Source organism: Muntiacus reevesi, chromosome 5 (genome assembly GCF_963930625.1).
Source record: "Muntiacus reevesi chromosome 5, mMunRee1.1, whole genome shotgun sequence".
NCBI classification, from domain to species: domain Eukaryota; kingdom Metazoa; phylum Chordata; class Mammalia; order Artiodactyla; family Cervidae; genus Muntiacus; species Muntiacus reevesi.
Window position 1 is genome coordinate 97,025,778 of NC_089253.1, and position 25,444 is coordinate 97,051,221.

The 25,444-nt window shown below is 52.0% G+C and overlaps 1 protein-coding gene across 1 annotated transcript; it reads left to right on the forward strand.

The window, feature by feature from the left end:
* Positions 1-219: 219 nt before the first annotated feature.
* SSU72 (SSU72 homolog, RNA polymerase II CTD phosphatase) lies at positions 220-25,022 on the forward strand. The gene is made up of 5 exons (XM_065935951.1): positions 220-518; positions 9,974-10,117; positions 22,265-22,404; positions 23,142-23,260; positions 24,501-25,022. Exons 1-5 carry the CDS (start codon positions 340-342, stop codon positions 24,600-24,602), a joined length of 684 nt encoding a protein of 227 aa, XP_065792023.1. The 5' UTR covers positions 220-339; the 3' UTR covers positions 24,603-25,022.
* Positions 25,023-25,444: the final 422 nt, after the last annotated feature.

Consider the following 25,444-nt stretch of genomic DNA (forward strand, 5'->3'; position numbering starts at 1 on the left):
GCCGCGATGCCTCGTACGTCACTCCCGGCGACGGCGAGGGCGGGCGTGACGTCACTCTTGCCGGCGCGACGTCTCGCGCGTCAGTCCCGGCGACGGCGGCTTGCGACGTCATGACGTCAGTTCGAGGCGCCAGGCGGCTCCCTAGCCGAGTGCGGGCCTTGGCCCTCACGCTCGAAGCGGTTGAGCGCTCGCCGGCCAGCCAGGCACCCAGGGGGTGGGGCCTCCCTCGGTTCGCGGCCCAGCGGTCTGGGGCGGTCTAGGGAGGCCGCAGGGACGCCGCACATACGCCCCCCGCCGCGCGTCCTGACGCGCTACGTCCCGGCGCCCCCGCTTCGCGTCATGACTTCCGGGCGTGGAGGCCGCCATCTTGCTCTCGCGGAAGCGGCGCGGCTGGGTGGGAGTTCTGAAGCGGGAGTCGCAGATTGTGCGGCTGCCGCCATGCCGTCGTCGCCACTGCGGGTGGCGGTGGTGTGCTCGAGCAACCAGAACCGGAGCATGGAGGCGCACAACATCCTCAGGTAGTTGGGGCCTCCGCCCTGGTCCAGCGCGCCCCACGGACGCCGGCCGACAGGCCGTCCTTCCGGCTACAGCCCGTGATAGGCAGTCCTGGTTCCTGGTCTCGGACCTAGCTGGCCCGTGCTGGGCGGTCCAGGTTCCTGGCCCGTGTTGAGTGGTGGCGGCCGCAGTTGCTGGCCCCGGCCCTCCCCGGTCCATGCTGGGTTGCGGCCCCGGATCCTGGGCTCGGACTGACCCGTGCCGGGCAATCCCGGCTTTCCGACCAGTTCTGGGTGACGGCGGTTACCAGCCCCGGTTCTCCCCGACCGGTGCTGGGCATCCCGGGTTCTCAGGCGGGCGGTACGTGGCGGCTCCCGAAGGACGGTCGTAGAGGCCGCGCCGCGTCCGGGCTCACTGGCTCCGGGCCCGTGTGCTGCGAGGACTCGAGAAAGCTCGGTCCGTCTGGTTTCCCCCATATGTGCCTAGCGTCACGAAAAATTCAGAATGTTAGCCGAAATGTTTCCGCGTCACGGGAACCTAGTAAACCTGAAAGGCTTATGCTGTTCGTGCGTCCTTAGTACTCACATTTGTCTGAAAACAGTGACCTCCTTTAAATGCTGTGCAATGAGGTGGTAAGTTTCAAGCCGAAGCTTAGGGTCCACGAGAGGACAGGCCGGCTCTGTCCAGGGCGTGTCGCCTGGTATCAAACGTGGAAAACTTGCACAACAGAACCTCAGGATAGAACAAGTCGTTAAAAACACGAAAGTGGCCTGTTTTAATGCATTTGTGTGTTTACTCCTGTTTACATTTTTCAAGTCCCACGCAAAGAATTCCTTTCTCCTTTGGAAAATCTCCAGTCGACAATTTCTGAACCACACGTGAATTTGGTTTCACGCGTTTAGTTTATATTTCAGTGGTAACTCCCTTTTTGCGACTCTCTTGTGTACGTTTAATAAAAGTTTATTCCCATTTGATAGTTTTTTTCGTTCAAAAGCACTTCACAGAATGTGAGATTGACGCCTTGTATTACAGTTAAAAGTAAGGTGTACATGTCAACTTTGATAGTAAAACAAAGTTGAAATTGCTTTTCTCCCGAAGTTTGCTTACTTGGACGTTAAAGGACAGCCATGCCTCGCTTCCCCTACCGCGGCAGTCGGCTTTGACTCTCCCAGTGAAATCAGTTTTCCTGCACCCCTCATTCTTTATGAAGCTGGACATACCAGGTGTCCATGATCTGCTAGTTAAGAGTTTAATTCTTCCCTAACGTCTACCACACTATCCACAGTATTCAATTAATGTGTTTTTTGGTCGAGTGTGGTATGCTTGGAACCTAACAAATTAATGTGGAATTTGTTTCTAAACTAGAATTTTTTTAATTAAAGTTGTTTTAAAATTTGGAAAATCCGAGGATTACAGTGTGCTTGATCTGATCCCCAAACAGTATATCTGTTCAGAGTCACTAAATATTTTAGTGGTAAATATAAAAGAAAGACTGCAAAGTTCACATTCCTGGAAATTATTCAAGAAAAATGAAATTTAATATCTTCAGTTAGAATAACAAGTGACCTGGAGACCACCTCATTCTGCTGGCTCTGGCTGGTTCTGGATCCTTTGTTTTAAGCTCTTTGCATAACAAAGTTGGGATGGAATCTTACGGAAGGAGGTGTTTTTGAATTTCCTCTAGCAAATTTGTTAAATCATTTCTAAAGTTTTGCCTAGCTAATAGTCCTCAGTCACTGCAAAATACAAGCCCTTCCTTAGTTTGAAGTAGCTGGTATAGCCTTGGTACTCCTGTGGAAAGGAGGGTGAAGAGCCCCTGCAGATAATCACCAAGTAGGAATGCTTGTGTACTTTTACCTGTTTTACTGTCTTTCAAATTTAATCAAGAATGAGGGCCAAAGGAGGTAAGTTTAGAGTAACATACATTATTTACGTCATCAGTGTGAAGTTATCTTAGACATGAATCTTAATTCCTAAGATGTTTACATCTGGGGGACAGTCTTCCTTTTGAAAATAATTGTGTTTACATGTTGCAAAACATCCTTGATATCTAAGATGGAAAAGATAAGAATCACTCGAAGTACCGTTTCAGTGTACATTCGTCTTTCTGGATGTTTTCTGTATATACATACACACACTTAAGAGAGATCAAAATACTGTTCTGTAATCTCTTCACAGGATGTGAACGTAGTTTAATTTGAATGTTCATTTCTGCTTTTATTTTAGTATATTGGATTTAAACATATCTGTTCAGATTGAGTAATGGCAGTGGTTTCAAAACCGTGATTGAGTACGCAGGCAATCCTGTGCAGTAGTCACTTTGGTAATCATCCCCAGTGACAGACGTGGGGTTGTTTCTCAGTTTTATAATATCCAAGTTCTTGTACCATTCATGTCTCTGTACACTTTTCTAGTTATTTCCTTGCCATAAATTGCTGGAGGTAGACTTGCTGAGTCAAAAGGTAGGCATATTTTGTATTTTCATACATTCTGCCAGACTGCTTTCCAGAAAAGTGCCTGTTTACAGAACTCCTCATTTCCTCACAATATGGACGTTATTTACATCTTTTCATGCTGCTGGGGCAAAATAAGAACCTTCCCTTTTCTTTAGTTTTAAAATTGCTATTGAGGTTGAACAAATTTTCATGTCATTTTTCACTTTTGAAACTAATTTATGGTATTATCTCCATTTGGATAATTTACAAGGTTTAATAGCATCTTTAAATAATGTATATGATGACTTTTGTTACAAGCAGGGGAGCTTATAGATTTAGAGACATGAGACATAGGTCTTAAAGATGATTGTGAAAAGTACTTAAAAATGACCATGATACATGGCTGATTCATGTCAATGTATGACAAAAACCACTACAATATTGTAAAGTAATTAGCCTCCAACTAATAAAAATAAATGAAAAAAAAATGACATGATAAGGGACTCCCTGGTGCAGCAGTGGTTAAGATTCCGCACTTCCAGTGCAGTGGGCACAGGTTCCATCCCTGCTGAGGGAACTAAGGTCCTCCTGCCTTGGCATGGCCAACAAAAAATATGATAGTGAAAACAGGAAAATTGCATTTGCAATTTGGTTACAACTGCATAAAACTGTGCTTAGGAAAACTTCTGAAATGAACTGTCAAAGGGAATATAGGTTTTTTAGGCTACTCTGAGTCTCAGTTGCAGCATGTGGGATCTAGTTCCTTGAGCAGGGATCAACCCTGGCCCCCTGCATCGGAAACATGGAGTCTTAACTGTCAGACCAAACAAATGCATGCTAGATTATTTACTACTGAAATCCAGTTTTTTCACCCTGTTGAAAATCAGCTCAGGCTGTGTTTTTCTGACATGTTGAATACAAGTGTTAACAAAGGTTGACATTTTCTAGGGCTAGCCATAATTTCCCTAGGGTAATCATTTTTGATCTTTTGAGACTAAATTGTTTGAAATACTAGTCCTGGGAATTCTTTAGGTTTTTAAAAGGAGTGTAGGAAGACTGTTTGTTTCTACAGAGCCTCCTATTCTTTGTACTCTCCAGATTAAGATGTCTCTTTGGTGCCAATTAAATTACTTTTTTGTTCCAAACTATCTCTGGATGTTAAGGGGCATGTTGATTTTTGGAAACTATATTTTTAATTGTAGTAATTAAAAGCAAATTTTAAAGAAAGATTTGTAAAACCTACTGAAGTGAATTCTCAGTCTGTTTTCAATCGTAACTTCCTGGGTAGTGTGATTTGGGGAAGATAAGCAGACAGGCTTCAAATGTGGAAGAAAGAAGGTTAGAGTCATCTCTTGAGCTCCTCTGTGCCAAGTACTTTACAAATGCACATGTCATTTCATCCTCACAACTCTTAAGATGTCCACACGACACAGGTGAGGGGATAAGACCGAGAGCCAGAAGCCCCAGCTGGTGAGTAACAGCAAGGATCTGGACACGGGGCTCCAGTCTGATGGACAAGTAACATCTGATGGGCTGGAGAAAGATCCGGGGTGTGGGGATGCAGCAGGCACCTGAGGCCCTGTGATGCTCCAATCTTTGGTGGGGCGCTCAACTCTCAGTGTCCTCAGTGGAGTGTGTGGCCCCAACCACAGTGGGATGGAGGTGCTCAGACCTCTTCTCCGAAGAGTACCTGGGATCTGAACCCTGGGCCACTCGACACAGCGCACTCCCCATGATGGTACTGAACTCTCCCTTGTTTTGTCCTAAACCAGAGAGGAATGGTTAGCTCTGCCCAAGGCCCCTTGGGCTTCATTTTTTATATTTCCTTTCTGGGTACACTTGGCAAAGGTGAACTGGAGACCGTTTGGGGAGGTGGAAGGATTTGAAATCGTGTCTTTAAGGATGGCAGAAGAGGTGCCTACAGGGGACACGTTTGCCTTCATAGATCTTAAGGGACGTTGCATTGTGTTTTGCTTTTGTCTTCAGGGGGCAGAAATAAGACCAGAAGGATTGGTTGGAAGAAGGTAGATTTCTGTTTGGTTCTTAACATGGAGACGAAACTGGGTAGACCAAGCATAGTATCGGCTTCAGCAGCTAAAACATTTTCCCTGCCTTAAGGATCATCACCAACCTTATATAGGCGAGAACAGGTCAAGCCCAGAGAAGGGAAGATAGTTGGGCGGGTTCACCATGATAAACAGTGCTTAGTGCAGTGTTGGGGCTGGGATGACTCAAGTTTAGATCTTGAGAACCTACTCTGCTGGCCACCACACTGGGGAGGCCAGCGGTGACCAGAAGAGCAAGTTGACCTTTGAAAAGCCAGGGTGGAGGAAGAGCCGGCCTGGAGCAGGGACATCCAAGCAGGAGTTCTCGTGGGGAAAATGATGTATGTCTGTCACAAGCTCTGTGAACGGTGACCTCATGCTGAGAAGCCTCTTGGTTTCTCCTTGACCTTGTGGGATGGCAAGAATAAAATAAATCCTAGAAAACATTTATTGAGAAGTGTTTTGCTAGTAGTGACATCAACCTTACTGGAATGTTAACATTTCAGGAAGTTGATCTCAAGCTTGCAGCTGTTCCACAGTGAAATTGCAGGCAGACATTGGAAGTGTTTTGGTGTGTGAGCAGTTGATTTGTGTTGGGTAAACATGGAGTCATTGTGTAGCTAGAAACTAGGCTGACTAAGTCGTGGATGATTTTACCTGTACTAAAGGTGACATGGTTGTAAGCACATTGTGTCCTACTTAGAGACAGGTCGTACTTTCAGAAGTTTGGCAGTGGTCTAGGATTTCAGTCTTAGCCAAAATAATGCTTTGAATTAGGTTAATAAGTACACTACAGAAAATAGGGAAAATACCATAACCCATAACCTATGCTGATAATTTGTGTGTTTTCATGATCAGTGTTCGTTTTAACTTATTATTTTACCTTTAGACATCAGAATTATAGTTGAAACAATTCTGTTTCCCAGAATTCAGCATTTTATATGATACTATAATTTTTCTAGCTTAACATTTTTTATATCTTAATATTTAACATTATTAAAGTATATATCTCAGATAGTGATAGTTTTTTGATACCTTTATATAAACAAGTTTGTTAAAAACTTGTCTGGAAGATTTATTTAGCATACAAAATAATTGGCCCTTGAGTCAAAGCTTTTTGGTTGTCAGGAATACTTTTATAGTTCTCAGTCCGTTTATGTAAGAAACACGTTGTCACTGTGCACAGTCACACAAGCTGTGTTGTCAGCTAAGTGAGCTTAGAAGAGATAGCACTTCTGTTGCTAACTAGCCTTTCTGCCACTTGTGAACATTTTGTTGGAGGAAGAACAAGCTGAGTTTCTTTTTTTGTGTGTGTGGTTTAAATTCTTCTGCCAGTGAATTCCTGTTTTGGGGGGTTTCATTTTATTTTTAAATATGTTTGGGTAACTAACTGTTCAGGCAGTTGGGGAGGCAGCGAGGAGAGGGCACAGCTGGCACCCCTGGGCCCCCCCCCGCCCCCCCCCCCCCCCCGGCCGTATAGTCTAGTGGGGAGAGCGGCACCTAGCCTTCAGACACCAGCAGGCATCCTCTGAAACATCCTGGTGGGAGTCAGCCAGCTGAAAGATTAGCCTAGATTATCTTTGGGGTAGTTTACTTTTAGCATATGGACAGTGTTTCCTTTGGGCCCTAACTCCAACCTCAGACTCTCCTGTGATAGGAGAGGAAGAGAGGAGGTGACCCACCCAGGCAGCTCAGACTTGCTGCCCCAGCAGTAACAGGGTAGGTGGGCACAAGAGACCCTGTGCTACGGCCTCACCATCTCCTGGAAACCCTGTGGGCAGCTTTTCAGTGGCAGCCTTGCCCTGCCCCAACCTGACATGACCTGGGGTCCTGTTTGGGGTCTGCATTACAGGTACAGTGTGTACCGGGGCCCCCAGGGCACCCTGTTTCCCACTCCCCTGTCACCCCTGTACCACGGCTTTGCTGTCCCTGTGTTTCCCGCCACCTGGGTCCTGGAGGGTCCCTTTATGCCATGCTCCTAGAGTATCTGAGGAGGGGGTTTGGGTCTCTTGATTGCTGCTGAATCCAGCACATAGCAAGCTCCAGAAAATACTGGATCAAGGTGTTATGACAGACCTACCACTAGTAGAAATGGCGATTGTTTTCCTTAAAACCTCAGACATTGGGGTTTTAATAATCTCTTTTGCTGCTGCCGGGCTAAATTAAGGTTTGTTCACTGTATTTCATTATTAATGTGTTTCAAGAGTAGTTGTACCTGGACCCGTTTTAAGGAATTTGAACTTATCTAAGAGTTGTGTTAGTCATTCAGTCGTGTCTGACTCTTTGCAGCTCTGTGAGCCCGCCAGGCTACTCTGTCCGAGGAATTCTCCAGGCAAGAACACTGAAGTGGGTTGCCATGCCCTCCTTCAGGGGATCTTCCAGACCCAGGGATCAAACCCAGGTCTCCTGCATTGCAGGTAGACTCTTTACCATCTGAGCCACTAGGGAAGCCCCAGATTTAAGAGTTAGGTTCATGTAAATAAGTTCTTTAATAACAGATAAATATTTCAAAAGAATGACCACAAGGAAATGACTGAGATATAGAGATACTTTTTTTTAAAAAAAGAGTGATGGAGGAGCTGTGTCTAAATGAATCTTTCACGTACCTTTGTTGGGAAATGTTTTATTTCTCCCATTGTTCCCCAGAATGATTTTGGGGACCCTTTTTGGAGCTAACTTCATAGGTAGCTAACTGAGAGAAGTGGGCTTAGTCATGGTTTCTTAGTCTGACCTCACAGGCGCACTCGCATAAATTTATCATTATTTGGTCTCAGATGACTTGTTTAAAAGAATCAGGGCTGCCACCAAAGGACAGGCCTTTCTCCCCAGGTCCTGTGCGCACCTGTGCGACTTTGGGACAGACCCAGGGTGGTCCTAGATGGTTGTCCAACAGCTGTGCTCACACAGCCCCCTGGCTTGCCTCCTGATGGTGTCACACCTTAGGCTCTCTCTTTGGGAACTGGACTCAGCCCCAAGTCCCCGGGGACTGTGTTTCTGTGGGTACGTGTATTTTCATAGCACACATCCCTCCCTGGTGGACCTGTTCCCTCCAGGGTATTTCCAGGATGGGGAGAGTTGGCTTTATGAGGATACAGTTATTGTTTTGGGCAGTTATTGTGGAGTAGCGGCCATCGTGAAGCCAGCAAGACCAGGATGGCCCCTGCTCTGTGCTCCTGTGGGGACATGACTGTGACCATCTCTGTCACCATGTTGGGAGGGAGTGGCTCCTGGGCTGTTGTCAGGGAGATCTTCATCCCCAGCTTGTTGGTGCTCTGACAGAAAATATTTTTTCTATTGTATATTTCTGACCTGCTGAGGAAACGGGTTCAGATACTGGTGCCATGGTCTGCGGGCATCTGCTGGGGGCCCTTGCATCCCAGCCACCCTTCTTTGAGGTCTGTTTACATCTCAAGTGGCCATGGCCCTGTATGCTCAGTCATCTTTGCTGTCCTCCATGTTCTCCATCATGAGCAACATCCGGGGCTTGGGTGGGGGCACAGCTTGGGCCAGCCAGGGGTGGAAGGACAGGGCTCGGCTTTTACCAACCTCAGAGGGCTCGGGCGAGGTGTTTGACAGAGACCTAATGAGATGCTTTTAAAACGTATGCCCGTGATGCTCTGTGGTGCCAAGCATGGTGGCTGTGCCCCTGGACCCCTGATGTGCACAGTGGCCCCCCTGAGTGACCTGCAGGTCCTTCCTGCTTCTCTGGGAGAACAGTGACTCAACTGGGCTTCTGGAAGTGCTGTGTCTAGTGGGAAGGGACTGTGGGTCTCGCCCCATGGTCACCACAGCCCAGTGAGGTTTTCCTCCTCCGTCCACCTTTCAGCAGAGAGCGACCGGCAAGGGTGCCCACGTGGTGGGGAGGGACCGCAGGCTGGCACTTCTCTGGGTGCTGGGCCTCGAGTGTCCAGATGCACTGGCTCCTCCGTGGACCTCCCATTGTAACAACCAAAAATCCCTCCAGAAGCAGCCAGACCCCTGAGTTACAATAAAATGTACAAAAAAGCTTGAGACTTTGAGAGGCGGCTGCAGAGCCCACAGCGCTGTGAGGAGGACATCAGTGCTACCAGTCCTGGAGTCAGCTACCAAGTCGGTGGGCAGGGACACATCCACACAGACGTGCAGTGGTGTGTGAACACAAGGTTAGGGTGAGCGGGCTGTTTGATGCAGACACTTTGAGCACTCCCAGCCTGTGAGTTTGAGAGGACATGGGGTCTGCAGCAGAGCCCCTAGAGTGAGGACAGCCATGGGGCAACGTGGGTGCCATGTCCAGCTTGTGGGTGCTGCCTGCCTGACCATTTATCAGGAGACACTCAGCCGTCCCCTTGTCTTCACGCCTCACAGGCGGTGCCTTGAGGCAGGAGGCCATTGTGGGGGTGCTTTTCCTGCCCTGGGGTCTCTGGGGCCTCTGTTTAGGTCCTGGGAAGCCAGCATCAGGGCAGCTGGGAACCTGGGCAAACAATTTCCTTTTAAGAGTCACGTGAAAAAAAAGTCACACAACAATCAGAAACAGGATTTTCTAGGTGAATCTTCGTTCGACTGTGTGTCTGCCCTTGACTTTCACAGATAGCTGCCTCGTTCCCTGGAATACATTAATTCTTTGTCTTGTGCTTGGATTGGCTTCATCTAGCTTGTGAAATGTGCTGCAGGATTTTTTAAAATTTGAGTATAAAATACTTAAAAATGGAGGGACTTCCTTGGTGGTCCAGTGGCTGAGACTTCACCTTCCAATGCAGGGGATGTGTGTTCAGTCTCTGGTCAGGGGAGCTTCGATCCCACATGCCTCATGGCCAGGAATCCAAAACGTAAAACAGAAATGATAATGTAGCAAAATCGATGAAGATTTTAAAAATGGTTCACATCAAAAAAAAAAACAAAAAACTGAGGAACATTTTCTCTGAGAATGGTATAATTGTTCAAGTCCATTTCCTATTCCCTTTTAGCATTTTCTGTCTTGTTTAATCCAACTGTGATTCTTTGTCCTTTTGTGTCTTTCAGCAAACGAGGATTCAGCGTCCGGTCCTTCGGAACAGGAACTCACGTGAAGCTTCCAGGACCAGCACCCGACAAACCAAACGTTTATGATTTCAAAACCACATATGACCAGATGTACAACGATCTCCTTAGGAAAGACAAAGAACTGCATCCCAGTGGTTGCCCTTTAACCCCGAGGGCTTGTCTCTGGCGCGTGTCACCTGTGGGCACTCCTCAGGGGCACCTGTGAGGCGGGGGATGCGGCGGCCCGTGTGAGGTGTGCGGGGTCACTGGGTTTCTGTCCCGTACGGGACAGTCCAGGGGTTGGAGACCACGTGGACACAGTCGGTTAAGGTTCTGGTGCGGTGTTAGAGCAGCTTAGGTGAGGAAGGTGGGAGCCCGAACCCCGTGGCTTCGCGCACTGCAGGTAGGTGTGCGTGCGGGTGTGCCCTGGTCCACAGGGGTGCCTCCCACCCTGGTGGTGATCTGGATATCACAAGAGGGCCGCGTTGGCTGCAGAGGAAGCATGTTAGAAGCAGGTAATCTGAGAGCATCTCATTGCAGGAAGGCACAAAGCAGACTGGGTCTGCCCCCTGAGACTCACCAGGTTCTTGTGCACGTGACCACAGGCTGCGGGTGGCAAGGCCGTCCTTGCTGGCTAGGTTTTGGCCAGGGCCTTCAGGGTCACCCCCAGTGCTTTAGGTTCCTGGGCTTCCTCGCGTTACCTCAAGTGATGGTGATTCTCCGGGTGGAGCCTGGGCATGTTCCAAGTGAAGGAGTGTAGACGCCATGTGGAAAGCTGTCTTCACGTTGGCACCCTTGCAGTTTTAATAAACTACGAATGTCCTCTGTACACCTGTAAGTTAGTTAGGTGCGAGGGACCCCAGAGGCCATTCCAGCAACAGCGCTGGATAGAGGCGGTTGCTGCATGCCCCGTCACTGCACCTGTTCCTTCCCAATTGCAGGGGGAACGTCGGGTGGGAGCATCAGGGCAGAAACAGGTGTTTCTTGTCAGCATTTAGGCCAGGCACTGATGCCTGGGTCTGGGACTCACTCTCTGCACAGTCCCCAGGGCCCCCCAGTGCACCTGCCCCACGTCCCCTTCTCAGAAGCCCCAGAACCCACATTAGAAACAGTTGGGAGCACTTCCGGGGAGCTTCCAGGTGTGTCCTGGCCTCCGTGGTGGTGACGGGCTCTGGTAGAGAGTCTTCCCTGAGGTCTGAGCGGTGAGAGCCACCCTGGCCTTGCCCCAGGGCAGAGCTGGGAGCCTGACTCCACTCTTTTGGTACTTGCACCGCAAACACTCCGTGTTGATAGCTTATCTTGAGACCTTGTCTATTTTTGAAGATTATTGTTCAGTTAGCACCATTCATATTTTAAAAGCTCTTAAACTCAACAAGAGAAATGAAACAGGTAATAGTGCACTTGTGCTCCCTTCGTTACTGTAACTCAGGTTCTCTCACATCAGAGCGCTCTCTGGGAATAAGCATTCACACACGAGACCAAATCTGGAGGTGTCGTGTGTGTGCCCCTGGTGACTTGAGACGAAGGGGCAGGGACCAGCCTCTTGAGTGCTCAGATGCTCCTCCAGGGCGACTGCACAGGCCTCTGCCCCCGGGAGTGTCCAGGGAACGGCTGTCTTCGCTGTTGGCAGTCACACCCAGTGACTGACTGCCTTGTCGGCGCCCTCATGAGGCTCTGGGAGGGACCATTGGTTAACTGTCTTCACTTGGGTGGGATTTCTGCCACCTAACTGGGGTGGGAAGGGGCAAGACATGCAGTGCTTGGCTCTTCCTAAGTCAGCCTTTGACCTTTAAAGGAGGAGTGTGGGGGATCTGGGGCCTCCATGCATAAAGGGAATGGCAGGGTGAGGGTCTGCTGACTTGGGCCGGTTGGTGATCACAAGTGGGACTGGGAACCACGTGTCCCCACGTGTTTGGGACACAGCAGACTAGCTGAAAACCCAGGACTGTAGCATGAATGCTGGGACTGTTGCAGACGTGATGGTTCTTGTAATTTGCAATGAAAAGCTAGGAAAATACTGTAAGATGTAAACCAACATTAAGTAAATGTTCAGATTTTCAGGGGAAAAAAAGCCAGTCATTGGGCAGAGGCGGGAGTTGAGACCAAGGTGCTGGTGGGGACAAGAGAGGGCTGAGGACCCTGTGGTTCTTGAGCCCTCAGTGATGTTAATTATTTGGCTAGAAGTAGAGGTTTTGATTCTGGTTTTCTGTCCACAAACAGGAGTGGGGTTGGGAGCCTGCCTGCTTTAAGCCTCTGGCGACACGTGTGGTGACAGGAGCACCTGCTGAATGTCGCTCAGCCATTGAGTAGAGCCAGACACCTGGTGAGGTGTCCTCAGTAGTGCAGGAAGTCTAGGTTCACCTCACTCTCCCAGACATGGCTGCCTCTAAGGGGGGACCTGTCCTTAACTATAAGGACGTCCGTCCACTTCCAAGTGTGTGGGTCCTAGGATTGTACAACCAGCAGACAGAGAAGGTTCTCACCCCAGGAAGCCCCCACAGCCTCTGGCCCACCCCCTACCCGTCAGGTCATATGACTTTGGTCTGTAGCAGCTGGCTTCTGCCTGACACCTGAAGTTTGTACAAGTTTTAGTGGGTACTCAGCTGGCCTTAAGTGTAAATTCCCCCTTTCCTTAATTTCTTTATCCCCTCTGCCTTGGAGTCCTTTTGAAAACAGACCCACTGCAAACTTGGTGTTCCACGTGGGGCTTTAATGTGGCTCTGGGATCAAGTTGGTGGAGGCATCCAGATTTTTTTCGTTTCCTGCCAGAGCCAGTTTCCACAACTGCACTTCCTCCCTAGCTCCCAGCATCGGCTGTGTGGACTCTGTGGCTTAGCCTCAGCCTGCTGGCCACCTTTGGGGAGAGAGAAGTGGTTTTCTTCTAAATGTAAGGATGGCCTGCCTGCGACCTGATGAACAGGGTCCATGGGCCCAGTCACTGGAGGGGCCACCCAGAAAGGAGAGGCAGGGCTCCTTGGGGCTCCTTAGAGGGTCATCTCTATATATATGTTTCAAGTAATTGCTTTGTGAATTACAAAACCACGTGTCTTAGCACGGAAATGTGTGGCTATAAATGCAGTTAATGTGATTTCTAATATGTGTGACCACTTTGCTCCCCAAATGGTGAGCTGAAGTGCTGGTGTAACTATAACACGTTCCCAGATCCCAACTTGTCTTCGGAGCTGGAGGCTGCCTGTTTAGCTGTATCTAGCAGACTTGCCCAGTTTATCTTGTGGATCTTTTGTAATTAATTACCTTTGGGGTTTAGATTTTTTTTAACAATTCATTTTCATCTTCTCAGTTTCATTGTTTTTTAGGCCTTAGATTTATGTTTACACTCACTTCTCCACTGTGTACTTTTTGTTATCTTGGGATAAAAGATAAAAATAAAGGTGATTTCTAAGATTGTAAATCCCACAGCCTCCAGGACTCCATCCTGGGTTTGAGGTTAGTGGACACAGCAGTTCCGTCCTATTCCAAGGCCCCTAGGCTTTTCCAGAACCTTGTTCTTGTGGTCTCTCAGGCTCTTACCACCTTCTCATGCTGTGCTCGGGGAGGGAGGTGTGGAGGGGTGGCTGCCCAGCTCCTGGCCCTTGCCCTGGAGATGCTCTCTGCACCTGAAGCCCAGGCTCCCTCGGGTTCCCACCGTCGGCGTGTCCCACCTGCCCACCTTGCTCACAGTCCCTGGTCACCTTCCCTGGCCCTGTACCTGCCTGGACACAAACTTGCCTGTCTGGCCCCATCTCATTTCATCCTGGTTGGCAGCTGTGGTCTCAAGTGGTTTTTGAAAATGGTGTCTGTTTAACATGGGAGCGTGTTCCTAAGCCAGACACTGGTCCCCAGGGAAGTTCTGATCCAGTTTTGCTGATACTTAAGCTGTTGGGTTTCAAAAAAGCACTCATGCTTAAAATAAAAATTACGGCCTTAAGGTAGATGAGGCCAGAAGAGTAGCTCTCACGTCTGCCAGATGATGCCCCAAGTTGAGTGGCCAGCTGGGTCCCTCCGAGTGAATACGGAGCCTCAGGCCTGGTCCCTGCAGCCTGCAGCAGGTGTGTAGACTGGGTGACACCGTGGCCCATGCCAGTGTTTTCTCTCTGCCTGGTGTCCAGGGTGGTGAGGCCATTGCAGACCTCAGTGCCAGAGTGCCTGCCACTAGCCCTGGGCAGCAGTGGGACAGGTGCTCGGCAGCTCAGCGGCCTTGGGAGCTTCCTCCAGGACTGGCCAGGTGCTCATTGCAGGGCGGCTGCAATCACCCTGATGAATATTTTTTTCAAGACGAGCAAGTCCCATGTGACGTGCTGAGCAGTCCTCAGGGCATGTTCCAGGAGTGCCCCAGCCATCTTGGCCCCTGAGACCATCCCAGTCTAGAGCCATCTGCTCTTGGCCTTGCTCACACCTATGTGTGGAGGCCAGCCCCCTGACAACGGTGGGCTGAGTGTGTTCTCATGATGACACATAGCAGCTGCACCACCCCTCAACTGCCACCCGTTCCTGGAGCCCTGACCTATCCCCAGCCCCTGGGGAGGAAGGGCTGACTCGGCCACAGGAGCTGCAGCCCAGCCCTGCTGCCCCAGCCCCAAGGCCCAAGGGAGACCCTCCTGCTGCTGTTCAGCGCTTTTCTGTGAAGAGACGGACTGGGTGCCAAGGGGAGAGGGTGCCTCCTGCATCCACAGCAGGTGAGGGGTCATCAGGGCTCTCCAGGGGGAGGGGGCACAGTTAGCCTCTGGTCCACTCCTAGTGGCACTTGACTTGCATCTGGAATCTGAACTCCAGGTAGCCTGTGACCAGCGTCGGAGGGCTGGCTGACTGGGAATCCCAGTGAGCTGTGACGGGTGTGAGGTGGGGGCTGGGTAGGCATCAGCAGTGTGTTCTACCCCTTACCCTGGGGAGAGGGCTGGATGGGCCATGCTGAGGGTGGGTGTGGGCCTGGGCCCCAGCACTGTGTGAACACGGTGGACATGGCTTCCTCTGACCTTGGTGGGGGCAGTCTGCTGAGGAAGCCCTGAGCTGGGGTGCTGGTGTAGCTATGTCCTCTCCAGCACTGATCCCTTAACCGGAGGGGAGAGCACGCCTGAAGTCTCAGGCCAGAGCTGTGTTGCCAGCAGGTGCTCCCCCCACCGGCCCCACATCCCCTGTCCACAGGTGAACCTGTACCTTCCCAACGCCATCCTCTGAAGCGAGGGACCTGTCCAGGGTATCTTTGGAGCACATGTCCACTCCAGGAGCGGGTGGAGGTTGAGGGGTGTCACAGGTGCTCTCGGGGAGGGCTTTTCTCTGGCATGGAACCCTTCTCTGTGACTACTTAGTGGAGCATCTCCCTGACTCATGTTGAGGGGCATAGCTGCCCTGTCAGGGCATGTGCTGTCACCGTGACCTCCAAAAACGGGAGATCTATTGGGACAGGCTCTGCCAGGCCACTTTTGGGTTAGGGTCCCATAGGTACCAGGGAACATGGGGCAGCTCCTCTCCTCGCATGGCCTCCTCTCAGCTTCTGTCCTGCCCTTGGGGCTCATGGCCCTTCTTCCCTTGGCTGCCGTGCTTCCCAGACACCTCCGGACCCTGGCTGCTCCCACAGGTCCCCAAGGGGAGCCCTGCTGGGCACAGGTGGTTCAGTTTGCAGTGACCACTGGTGTCTGGGACCGGCCCCCAACCCTCTTCTTATCCAGACAGTTCATTTTCTCATGCCGATTACATTGTCTCAAGGGCCAAGCTCAACCCTCTCTGAGCAGGCTCAGTTGGGGGCGTTTGGGTCAGAGGCCATCCTGGGCTTGGGGCTGTTTCTGCTTCAAACAGTAACTGGAATTTCAGTGAGGGAGTGGGTCATTTTATTTCTCCTTGAACTCAAAGTGTTTGGGGGCGGATCTCCTGCCCCGTGCTGCTGGGAGGGTGGGCGGTGGTAGATGGCCAGAAGAGCGGCTCCTGGAGTGTCACCACATACTCCTGCCCCCACCCGCTGTATAGTGCTTGGGATCTCTTCTGTTTTCGAATCATTCTGTGTAGAAGTGATCTGATGTTTGTAGACTTAATTCATCATCTGAGGATTTTTTTCTCAAGAAGTTTTTAAAAAATAAGTTAATTATCACTAAAATTCTTCAACCTAGGACTCAAGCTTTCTCTTTTGTTTCGAGTTTAACATTTCTATGATGTTGCACACAGATAGCTGGGGTGCAGGTATTTTTTTTTTTTAGTTCTACCAGTTTATTGCTACCAACCCATCTCCCTCCACCCTCGTGCACACATGCTCAGTCATATAATCCCATGGACTTCAGCCCGCCAGACTCCTCTGTCCATGGATTTTTCCAGGCAAGAATACTGGAGTGGGTTGGTATGTTTCTATTTAAAACAAAACACTAAGACTAAAAGATATATTCCCCATTGCATTTTTATTTATCCAGCTAATTTATTTTTTAAAAGTTCTACTTTCTTGAGCTTTCTCTCAAATGAACGTAGCCTTTTACCTGATTTGGACAGTGGTCGACCTCGTTTAAAAGTCTGCTGATACCAGCTCTGGTTTAACGATAAGCTTGTCACCTGCTCCTTTCAGGCTGACTTAAGAATGAGACCCTGACCTTTGACCTCATGGATCCTTCCAGTTACACTGAGGGTTGCAGTCTGTTCTTCTGGCCCAGTTTTGTTTTTAACACCATTTGGGGTGGGGGGGGCGGATGGCAGTGTTTCCTATGAAGAAGAGATACGGTGGTTTCTCACCCCACCAGGACCCATGCAGAGGTGGCCAGGCGCGTGGAGTCCCTCAGATGCTGTGCCCATTCAGGGAGCGCTGGGGCCAGTGCTGGTTGATCAGACCCCCACCTGTGAGCCCAGGCCGAGTTCCAGGTGTGTGTGTGTGTGTGCAGGGGATGGGGGCAACCATGCCCTGGAGCCCAGGCCTGTGAATAGTGTGGTGCAGCTGGTTACATGAAGGACATGATGACAAATGAAATGTATTTGCTGCTTTCCAGTCCATTCTTTACTGACTTTGGCCCAACCACAACGGCTGTGCTACCAAGTTGCAGTCCGGGAAGCTGTGGCTGGGTCTCTGCTTCCATCTACCCTGCCCTTTCCCGGCTTCCTGTAGCCCCGCCGGCCCGGGCCCAGTCCCTTCGGGTGGTCCCCTCTTGCTCCTGCAGCCTCCAGCTGTTGGGAGCACTCTCTCCGTCCAAGAGGTTTCTGATTTTTATCCTTTTTCTACATAATACCTGTTTCTAAAAATGGCACAGTTAAACTTCCCGTGTTGCCCTGTGCTGTCCTCCAGGGTGTCCCGTTTGCAGCGTGTGTGTTTGAGACACCCATTGTGATCTGAAGTCTTCTCTCGGGATGTGACTGTTTAACAAGCGTGTGGTTGTCACAAATGGTCCCGTGGAGACAGGGTTGGGCCTAGCCTGCCCCGCAGTGGCCAGCACCTGTGCTTCTTGGGTTCGTGTTTTTTTACAGGGCCTTACCAGGTCAGTGACTTTGACACAAAACCCTGGGGTTGTGACAGCAGATTGTAGGTGGCATGGGGAAGCCGTGGGCAAGGGTTGGCCCTGTGCAGCCTCAGTGCTCATCCAAAGTGAAGGTGGCAAGGTTGTCACTATGTAATGAGGCTAAAATTTGAGTGAAATGATTGAATTGTTCCCAGATGCAGTGGGAGGGTCATTTCCCTGTTGAGCTGGCCATCCCTCCGTGCCTGGAGGCTTCATGTGCAGGGAAGGGGCTCCTGGCTGCCTCCCTCAGGACTGGAAGGGGTCTGAGGGTAATCTTGACCCTCTTGAATCAGCAGAGAAGAGAGCAGGGCAGCTTACCAGAGCTCCAGACTGCTGAACTTGGAGTTGGGAGGTTACTGTGGGCTTCCAGGGGTACAAGGCCCTGCTGACCTTGGTGCTGAGCTTGGCCCAGCAGGGTTTGCAGAAGCCTCAGCTCTTGTCCAGGGCGTGGCCGGCCAGTTGTCACCTGTCCGGGGCAGCGAGGTGCCTGAACTCCGCAGCTGGAGGCTGGTCCCTGCCTTCAAGCACCTTCCCCAGAAGCATTGGGCCCCTATGTGAGGGGTTTTGCAGCTTCCGTTAAAGTTGGAATGAGCTCAGAACTGGAAGTCATGTCAGGTAGGAGGATGCCTGGACTGAGTGTCCTCTGGGGTCACAGCCCACCTGGCAAGCCCAGCCAAAGGATCAGGGTTCACATCCCAGGCTCAACTCCAAAACAGAAAATGACAGGTTTGGTCTGGTGGTGTACAGGAGCAGAGGTCCTGATGTAGATGGGCCAGGATGTCCTCGGGCTCTAACAGGTCAGCGTCTGGGGCGCAGCTTGGACAAGGGTGTCCTCTGTTGGCAAAGCTCCCATCATGGTGGTCAGACCGAGTCATCCTTTCTTGATGAAGCTCCCATCACGGTAGTCAGATTGGGACCTGCCCAAGTCGCCCCACCTGCCCGACCCGAGAGCCCCCAGTGCGTGGTCAGAACTGGGCTCCAGAGCCTGCTTGTGGGGAGTGAACATGGGTGGTGGTGGACAGTATTGTCCTGAAGCCCCTTTCCAACTGGTGTTGAGCTGTACCGCCCTGGCCCTCCACCTTCCTCCTCAGGGTTCTGTCTCTTCCTGGAGACCCTGCTTCTCTTCTCAGTGTTCTGAGCTCTGCTTTACCTGGGTTTGTCTCCATCTTGTGCACTGGGTGATGTTTGTGGGAATCCAGACTGAGCTGTCTCACCTCCTGGGAAGTGTTTCTCACCTGGGAAGTGTCTCCATCCCTGGGGAAGCCAGACCCTGGCAGGCCTCTGGGCTGAGTGGGGACATGGGGTCCAGGCTCCACTCTTAAACCCATACCCTTTAGGGGAGTATCTGACCCCAACTTAGGGTTCTTCTGGTGTCTCTACCCTCCTTGGAATCTCTTTGTCTGCTTCGTGCATCTGGCCTGGAGTGTTCCATGGACAGCGGAGTCTGGTGGGCTACAGTCCATGGGGTTGCAAAGAGTTGAACACAGCTGAGCAACTAACACTTTCACTTTTGCTCATCCCCCACCCCCACCCCGCCCTCAGCTATCTGCCATCATGGGCACGTCTCTGCTTGGACCCCTGGCTCCCAGCATGGGCTATGTGCCAGGGCCCTGCTCTGTGTCTGCCCGGCCCCCTCGGCCCACCCCCCTGGGCCCTTGTCTGATGGGAATCTCTGCACAGTTGAGCCGACCCCCCTCCCCACCCCGCTCCTGAGGAGGCAGGAGCAGCCACGTGCTTGCGTTCCACAGGGTCAGCTGCTTCACACTGCTGAGGGCTCAATAAGGTGCTGCCCGTGGATGTCCATCTGTCATGGTTGCCAGGTGGACTGTTGAGATCCGTTTCTCTGAGAATTGCTGTTGAGGCAAAAACGTTCAACTGAACCTGTTTTGTGAGCCGAGGACACATGTGTAAGGGCCAAACCTCACTTCTGAAAAGCTACCTTGAGCTAGAACAGGCTGGAGGCCCTGGACATTCCAGTCATGAGCAGGTGCGGCTCCCCTAGCAGGCGGCCTTCAGGCCAGCCCGTGGTGCCCACGGGTGTGTCTCCAACTCATCAGTGTGCCTGCCTTTTGCTTTTTTTTCCCTTTTGCTCTTGAACTTTGGAGATGAGCCACCCTGTGCCTGCTGTGTTTTATTGCACTGTCAGGACAGTCCCTGAGGACCCCAACCTGAACCAGGTGCTCCCCCGTGGGGTTGCTTCGGTGACCCATGGTTGTTCATGGAGAAGCTGTTTAAAGAGCACATCTCTTTTGACAACAGGGTATGTGTCTTTCGATGACTGAGACCCCCGAGTGTCTCAAAACCACCCTCTGTACTTGTGCTTCCCTTGGCAGGAGGCAGACCCTCCTGTCTTCCCCAGGACCACCCCCCCACCCCCCACCCCGAGATGCCGCTGATCACACAGCAGGGGAGGCGCCCCAGTCATCCTTCACCAGCCCCAGGTGAGAGTAGTTGGGATGAGCTGTCTGAAGGCCAAGGGACTGGGGGTGCATGGCCGCCACCCCTGGAATGGGGTGGAGCTGGAGTCGGGGTGGGAGCCTGGACGCCGCATTCTCTGCCCACACCCACCGGGGCCTCCATTCACCTGAATTGGACTTTTGAGCCTGCTTGGATTTCCCTCATATTTCAGTTGGTAAAAAATCCACCTGTAATGTGGGAGACCTGTGTTCGATCCCTGGGTTGGAAAGATCCCCTGGAGAAGGGAAAGGCTACCCACTCCAGTATTCTGGCCTGGAGAATTCCATGGACTGTAGAGTCCATGGGGTTGCAAAGAGTTGGACAAGACTGAGCAACTTTCACTTTAACTTTCCACACCCGTCAAGGGGTTAGTTTCTGACAAGTGTGTGGGCTCCAGGGGAGGTCCCAGCCAACTTCCCTCCCTCGAGGAGGCTCCCTGCCGTGGCAGGTCAGCTGACCCTTGACCCACTATGCTCAGTCAGGCTCACCACTGCACCTAGGCCCAGGGTCACCACTGGCCACCTGAGGATCTGTGGGTGTAGTCCTAGGGGCCTAACACATCCTTCCCACCTGGTCAGACCCCGGATGGGTGGGCCTTCCCTCAGAAGCCAGACCCTAATAAAGGCTTCATCTTGGTGGCAGATGACTCTTCCTGTTATGTTTCCCACTTTTCCTGTCCCCCATATGTGAAGTGGGAGTTCAGTTGGGTCCCTGTGAATCCAGTGGTTTGCAGTTTCACCCTCAAGGGCTTCAAGCACGTGCTGGCCTTGGTCCTGCCCAGCATGGCCTGGGCCTTGCATCTCAGAAATTTGCTGGATAATAGCCCCAGAGGCCACCATTACCCTTCTCCTGTTGCACTGACCAGGGAGCGGGTTTGACCTCTCAACTCAGCCCTTTCTCCTTAGTTACAGCACCTGAATTTCATCTGTTAGGTCATCTCTCTGAATACCTGAGGGTCGAGGAAAGGAGGAGGGGCTTTGCAGGGCTGCTGGGAACTCTGATGAGCAGCTCCCTGAGTGCCTCATGGCCTTCTTGTGGTTGTCACTGTGAGTCTCAGTGTCCCCCGAAGCTGGGCTGTCTGGCAGCAGGTCTCAGCCAGCGTGGGGATATAGGCGCCTCCTCCACCAGGCTGCCCCACGTAGGGCCTCCCTGGCCTGTGTTCCACAGGACATGGATGCCAGGCTGGCCCATGTTCCCTGGACATGGGTGCCAGGCGTCCAAAAGACCGGGTTCTGGGAAGGCCGACCTCAGTGTGGCAGCACAATCTCAGCGGGCAGTCAGGGAAGCAGGCCAGAGTGCGGTGCCACAGTCATTACACTCTTCTAGAAAATGGCCAGAGCCAAAAACACCACCCCCCGTCCCCCCTCCCCACTAACAGGTATCTTTTCAAGTAAAAACTAAATACATGTTAAAGGTAGTTTTCACCATCCAGGATGGTAGGAAATGTGTTTTGAGTAATATGAGCTTGTTTAAATAAATTATCTTAATTTAAAATCTGGGAAAGACAGTAAATGTACCACTCAGAGTTCATAAATCAGCTAATCTGTGTTCCTGAGTAGAGCGGGTGACATGCTTGTCCCACACTATCCGGAATGACCCTTAGAGACTACAGGCCCTATCTTTGGAGCGGTGAGCCCTCCCGTGGGGCCAAGGACACAGCTATCGGCCTTTGGGTGGGGCCCTGTGTGGATCCCTGGGGAGGCATCTCCAGCTTGGGGCCACCTGCTTGGCACAGACCCTGACTGTGAGATCCGTGTGGCCTATCCAAGCTCTGAGGGACCTGGGCCTGGGCCTCCTTGCTCTGCCCTCAGTTAACCCAAGGCTTCTCTCTCCTGGACACACTTCTTGACACTGACGTGTCCTTTCTTGGGTGGACTTCTGGATCTCCTCACTGCGGTGACTGAGCCAGACTTGGGTGTCCATGTGAGCTCAGTCTTTGCCAAAGGGCTGCAGTTCATCGGGGCGCTGGCCAAGATGCTGTAGGACAAAAGAAGCCATTAGGGACTTTACTTCCGCACTTCCAATACAGGGGGCAGGGGTTCTATCTGTGATCTGGGGGACACAGAAGAGAAGGCTGTAGGCTCTTGGTCTGCTTTCTGGAAAGGTGTGAGTCTAAAGGCAGCCTGGTAGACTGAGGGGCATGTGTCCAGACACTGAGCTGGGGGCAGTCACCCCCACCTGACTAGGCCTCTCCAGGGACTGTAGCACATTCTGCGCGCCACCCCCTCCCGCCCCCGCCCCGCACCTGCACCACCCTGATGCTCCTGCTGGGGAGGTGGCTCTGCCTGGGGTGCTGAGCTCGCTGGGGTGTGGGGCTGCTGCACTTAATGACAAGGGTCTTTATCGAAAGTTCCTTAATTCGAGTACTCAGCTATACGCAGAACGGCATTTTACACATGCTGGACAGAAATAAGAGGATCAAGCCCCGGCCAGAAAGGTTCCAGAACTGCAAAGACCTGTTTGACCTGATCCTCACCTGTGAAGAGAGAGTGTACGACCAGGTGGTGGAAGGTGAGCCAGCCCCAGGGCCAGCCCCTGCACTGTGGAGCTGACCTAGGCCACACCCTCCAGCCTGCTGTATATCCAGTGCTTCTGATGCATCCCAGCTCCTGTGGGCGGTCCCTGGTCCTGACCCAGGGCTGATTAAGGATTCCTGGTGTCTGTCCCTGGAGGAGGGCATGGCAACCCACTCCAGTACTCTTGCCTAGCGAATCCCATGGATGGAGGAGCCCGGCGGGCTACTGTCCATGGGGTCCTAAGGAGTCCATGTGTTTGTGGGCTCCTGAGAGCAGGGGAAGTTGGGTGAGGCCACAGAGAGGTGGACAGAGGATCCTTGACCTTTGTGGGCCCTGGACAGGAGATGGTGTCCTTCTGGATGATTGTGTTCATAGGGGCAAAACCACCCATGCTGGCGACAGCATCATGTGTGTTAAGGGTCTTTTTGGTGCAGAGGAACCGGGGCCTGGTCCTTCGAGAGTGAGGGCATTGCTACTGCCCCCTGCACGGTAGGCTGGTTTGTGTTTGTGAGTGTGACCAAGCAGCTAGGGATCCCACTTGAGCACAAGCTTTCCTCCCAGCACAGCTGTGCTCGGCATGAGGCTCCAGGGTGGCAGGGAGTGTGCAGCCTGGTTAGATGCCTGATGTGGGTCCTTAATTGTAGTCCCCAGAGGCCAGGGCAGTTGGGTACCACAGACCCTTCTGCGCTCTGATTCAGAAGCCTCTTACTTCTGTCCTTCTGTTATGGTCAGATCTGAATTCCAGGGAGCAGGAGACCTGCCAGCCCGTGCACGTGATCAACGTGGACATCCAAGACAACCACGAGGAGGCCACGCTGGGGGCATTCCTCATCTGTGAGCTCTGCCAGTGTGTGAGTATCGGCCTGCCCCGGCTGCCTCCTGCACACCAGGGCTTCAGCAGGAAACTGATGAGCCACTCAGTTCATGTTCAGGTTATTTCCAAAGGTTACAACCCAGAACTGTTGAGGTGCCCACAAGTATGAGGGTCAGCAAATTGGTTCTGGCTACAGAATCCCCCTCTGAGCATTTTAGGCTGATCAGTTACAGTAGAGAGCGCCTCACCAGGGGCTGGTTCCATGGACACATGCCTCCTGCCAGTACCCTAACACCTAGCGAAGCTTGGGGGCCCCAGAGATGGTGTTAAAAGGGTGCTGGTCCTCTTTCTCTGGGCTTATCATTCCAGACATCTGGCCCTCCGCAAGTGGCCTGGACATCCTCCTTTCTACAGGAAACCTCAGAATCTTTCACGGCTGCTGTGTAGCTGTGCTCAGAGCGAGACATTTCCTCTTAGAGGTGCAAAAGAACCCATCCAAGGAGAAACTGCTATGCTTTGTCTTACCTTCACCTGCGGTTTCTGCATTTAGGCCAGCTAACTCAGTGATTGGAAAATGAGGAAAACAAGTGGCTTAACCAAGAAGTATAGACAAGCAGGCGTGAATGTGTTTGCTGTGTGAGGGGCCCAGGCCCCTGCTCTCTTGTTACTGTGCCCAGCACAACTTCTGTTCCCATTGTGTCACATGGTCCAGGGTGGCTGCTGAAGCTCCAGCCGTTGCACTTATGATCTGGCCATCATGCAAGAGAAAGGGCTGAAGGGGATGACACGTCCTAGAAGTAGCACACATGACACCCACTTGGTTCATGCTTGTGAGAACTTGCAGAGGAGAGGCAGTGCTTGCAGGCTGAGACTAGGGCACCAAGCTGCCTTGGCCTTAGGCCAGCCCCAGGCCACCCCAGGGCTGCCCCTGGTCATGCCTCCTCCTCCCAAGGCAGTGGTTCTCCACCAGGGACCATCTCACCACATCTGCAGGCACAGTGGGCCTCAGCCGGGAGACACTAGTGGCAGCTGGCAGGGGGTGCACAGGTGCTGCCCGATACCCTGTTGTGCACAGGGCGGCCTTCGGGCTTCCTCGCAGAGAGACAGCGGGCAGGTTGGGTCTGCCGTTTGTGGGGACAGCGCAGCGGCGAGTGTCTGAAGTGCGTGTTCGCTTGAGCTCTGAGGCTGGCCTCTGGCTGCTGCTGCTCTGTGTCCCTGTCCCTGGCGGGTTCCCCTCACAGCACAGCGGCTCAAGGTGGGTCTCTTGTCCACTCCAGATCCAGCACACAGAGGACATGGAGAATGAGATCGACGAGCTGCTGCAGGAGTTCGAGGAGAAGAGCGGCAGGACCTTCCTGCACACTGTCTGCTTCTACTGAGCCCGCCCGGCGCCCGGGCGCCACCCGCTTGAAGCCATCTTTTTGAACTTCCTTTTGTTAATACTTTTTCCTCCCTGATATTTGTTTTTACCTTTAGGTATTCTGCCGGTGGACGGTAGCAGTACCCAATAAACTGTACATATGAAATGAGAAGATACATACATGCCAGATCACAAACAATCAAGTTTTTCCCATCCCACTTTCACTTAGGAGTGGGATCTCGATTATAGTTTTTCTTTAACTGAAAAAAAAAAAAAACCAAAAAACGGTTGATAGCACATGTCCCCCAAGACATCCGCTTCTCACTGAGCATCCCTTTCCTGGCTACCCTAACTGGCTGGAATGTACAAATCCCTGAATAAAGCAACAGGCTGTACTTTTTGGGAAAGAACCTGCCATTGTCCAATAAATAGATGTTGATGGTCACCTTGGCTTCATCCTGAGTTGCCTGGCCCTCCAGTCAGGGCCCTTGGACAACAGTCCCAGGCATGTGGGTCACGGGGAGTTCCCTGGCACCATCCAGAGGGCTTTCTGTTCACAAGCCCCTGCCCCAGGAATATAGCTTCTGCCCCGGGGGTTTGGGACCACTGTTCTGGTGGGCCCTCTTGATTTCTGCAGCAGTGGAAACTCGAGTTCCTGCAGGAAGCTGGGCAGGGAGTTGGGGGGCGGGGGTAGGGGGGAGTGGTCCTGTGTAAGCAGTGCTGTCCTGGGCTGCAGATGACAGGTTGGCCCAGGGCCCCCTCCTCATCCTCCAGCATAATGGGGCAGCCAGATCAGGCCTCTGACTTTCCAAGTGGACCCCTAAGGAGAGCTGGAGCTGAGGCTGGCCCTGCCCCCCCCCC

Coding starts and splice junctions, on each gene's coding strand:
- SSU72 (XM_065935951.1), top strand. CDS start 340: ATGACTTCCGGGCGTGGAGGCCGCCATCTTGCTCTCGCGGAAGCGGCG. Junction 519..9,973: donor GAGGCGCACAACATCCTCAG/GTAGTTGGGGCC, acceptor TGTGTCTTTCAG/CAAACGAGGATTCAGCGTCC. Junction 10,118..22,264: donor CTTAGGAAAGACAAAGAACT/GCATCCCAGTGG, acceptor TCGAGTACTCAG/CTATACGCAGAACGGCATTT.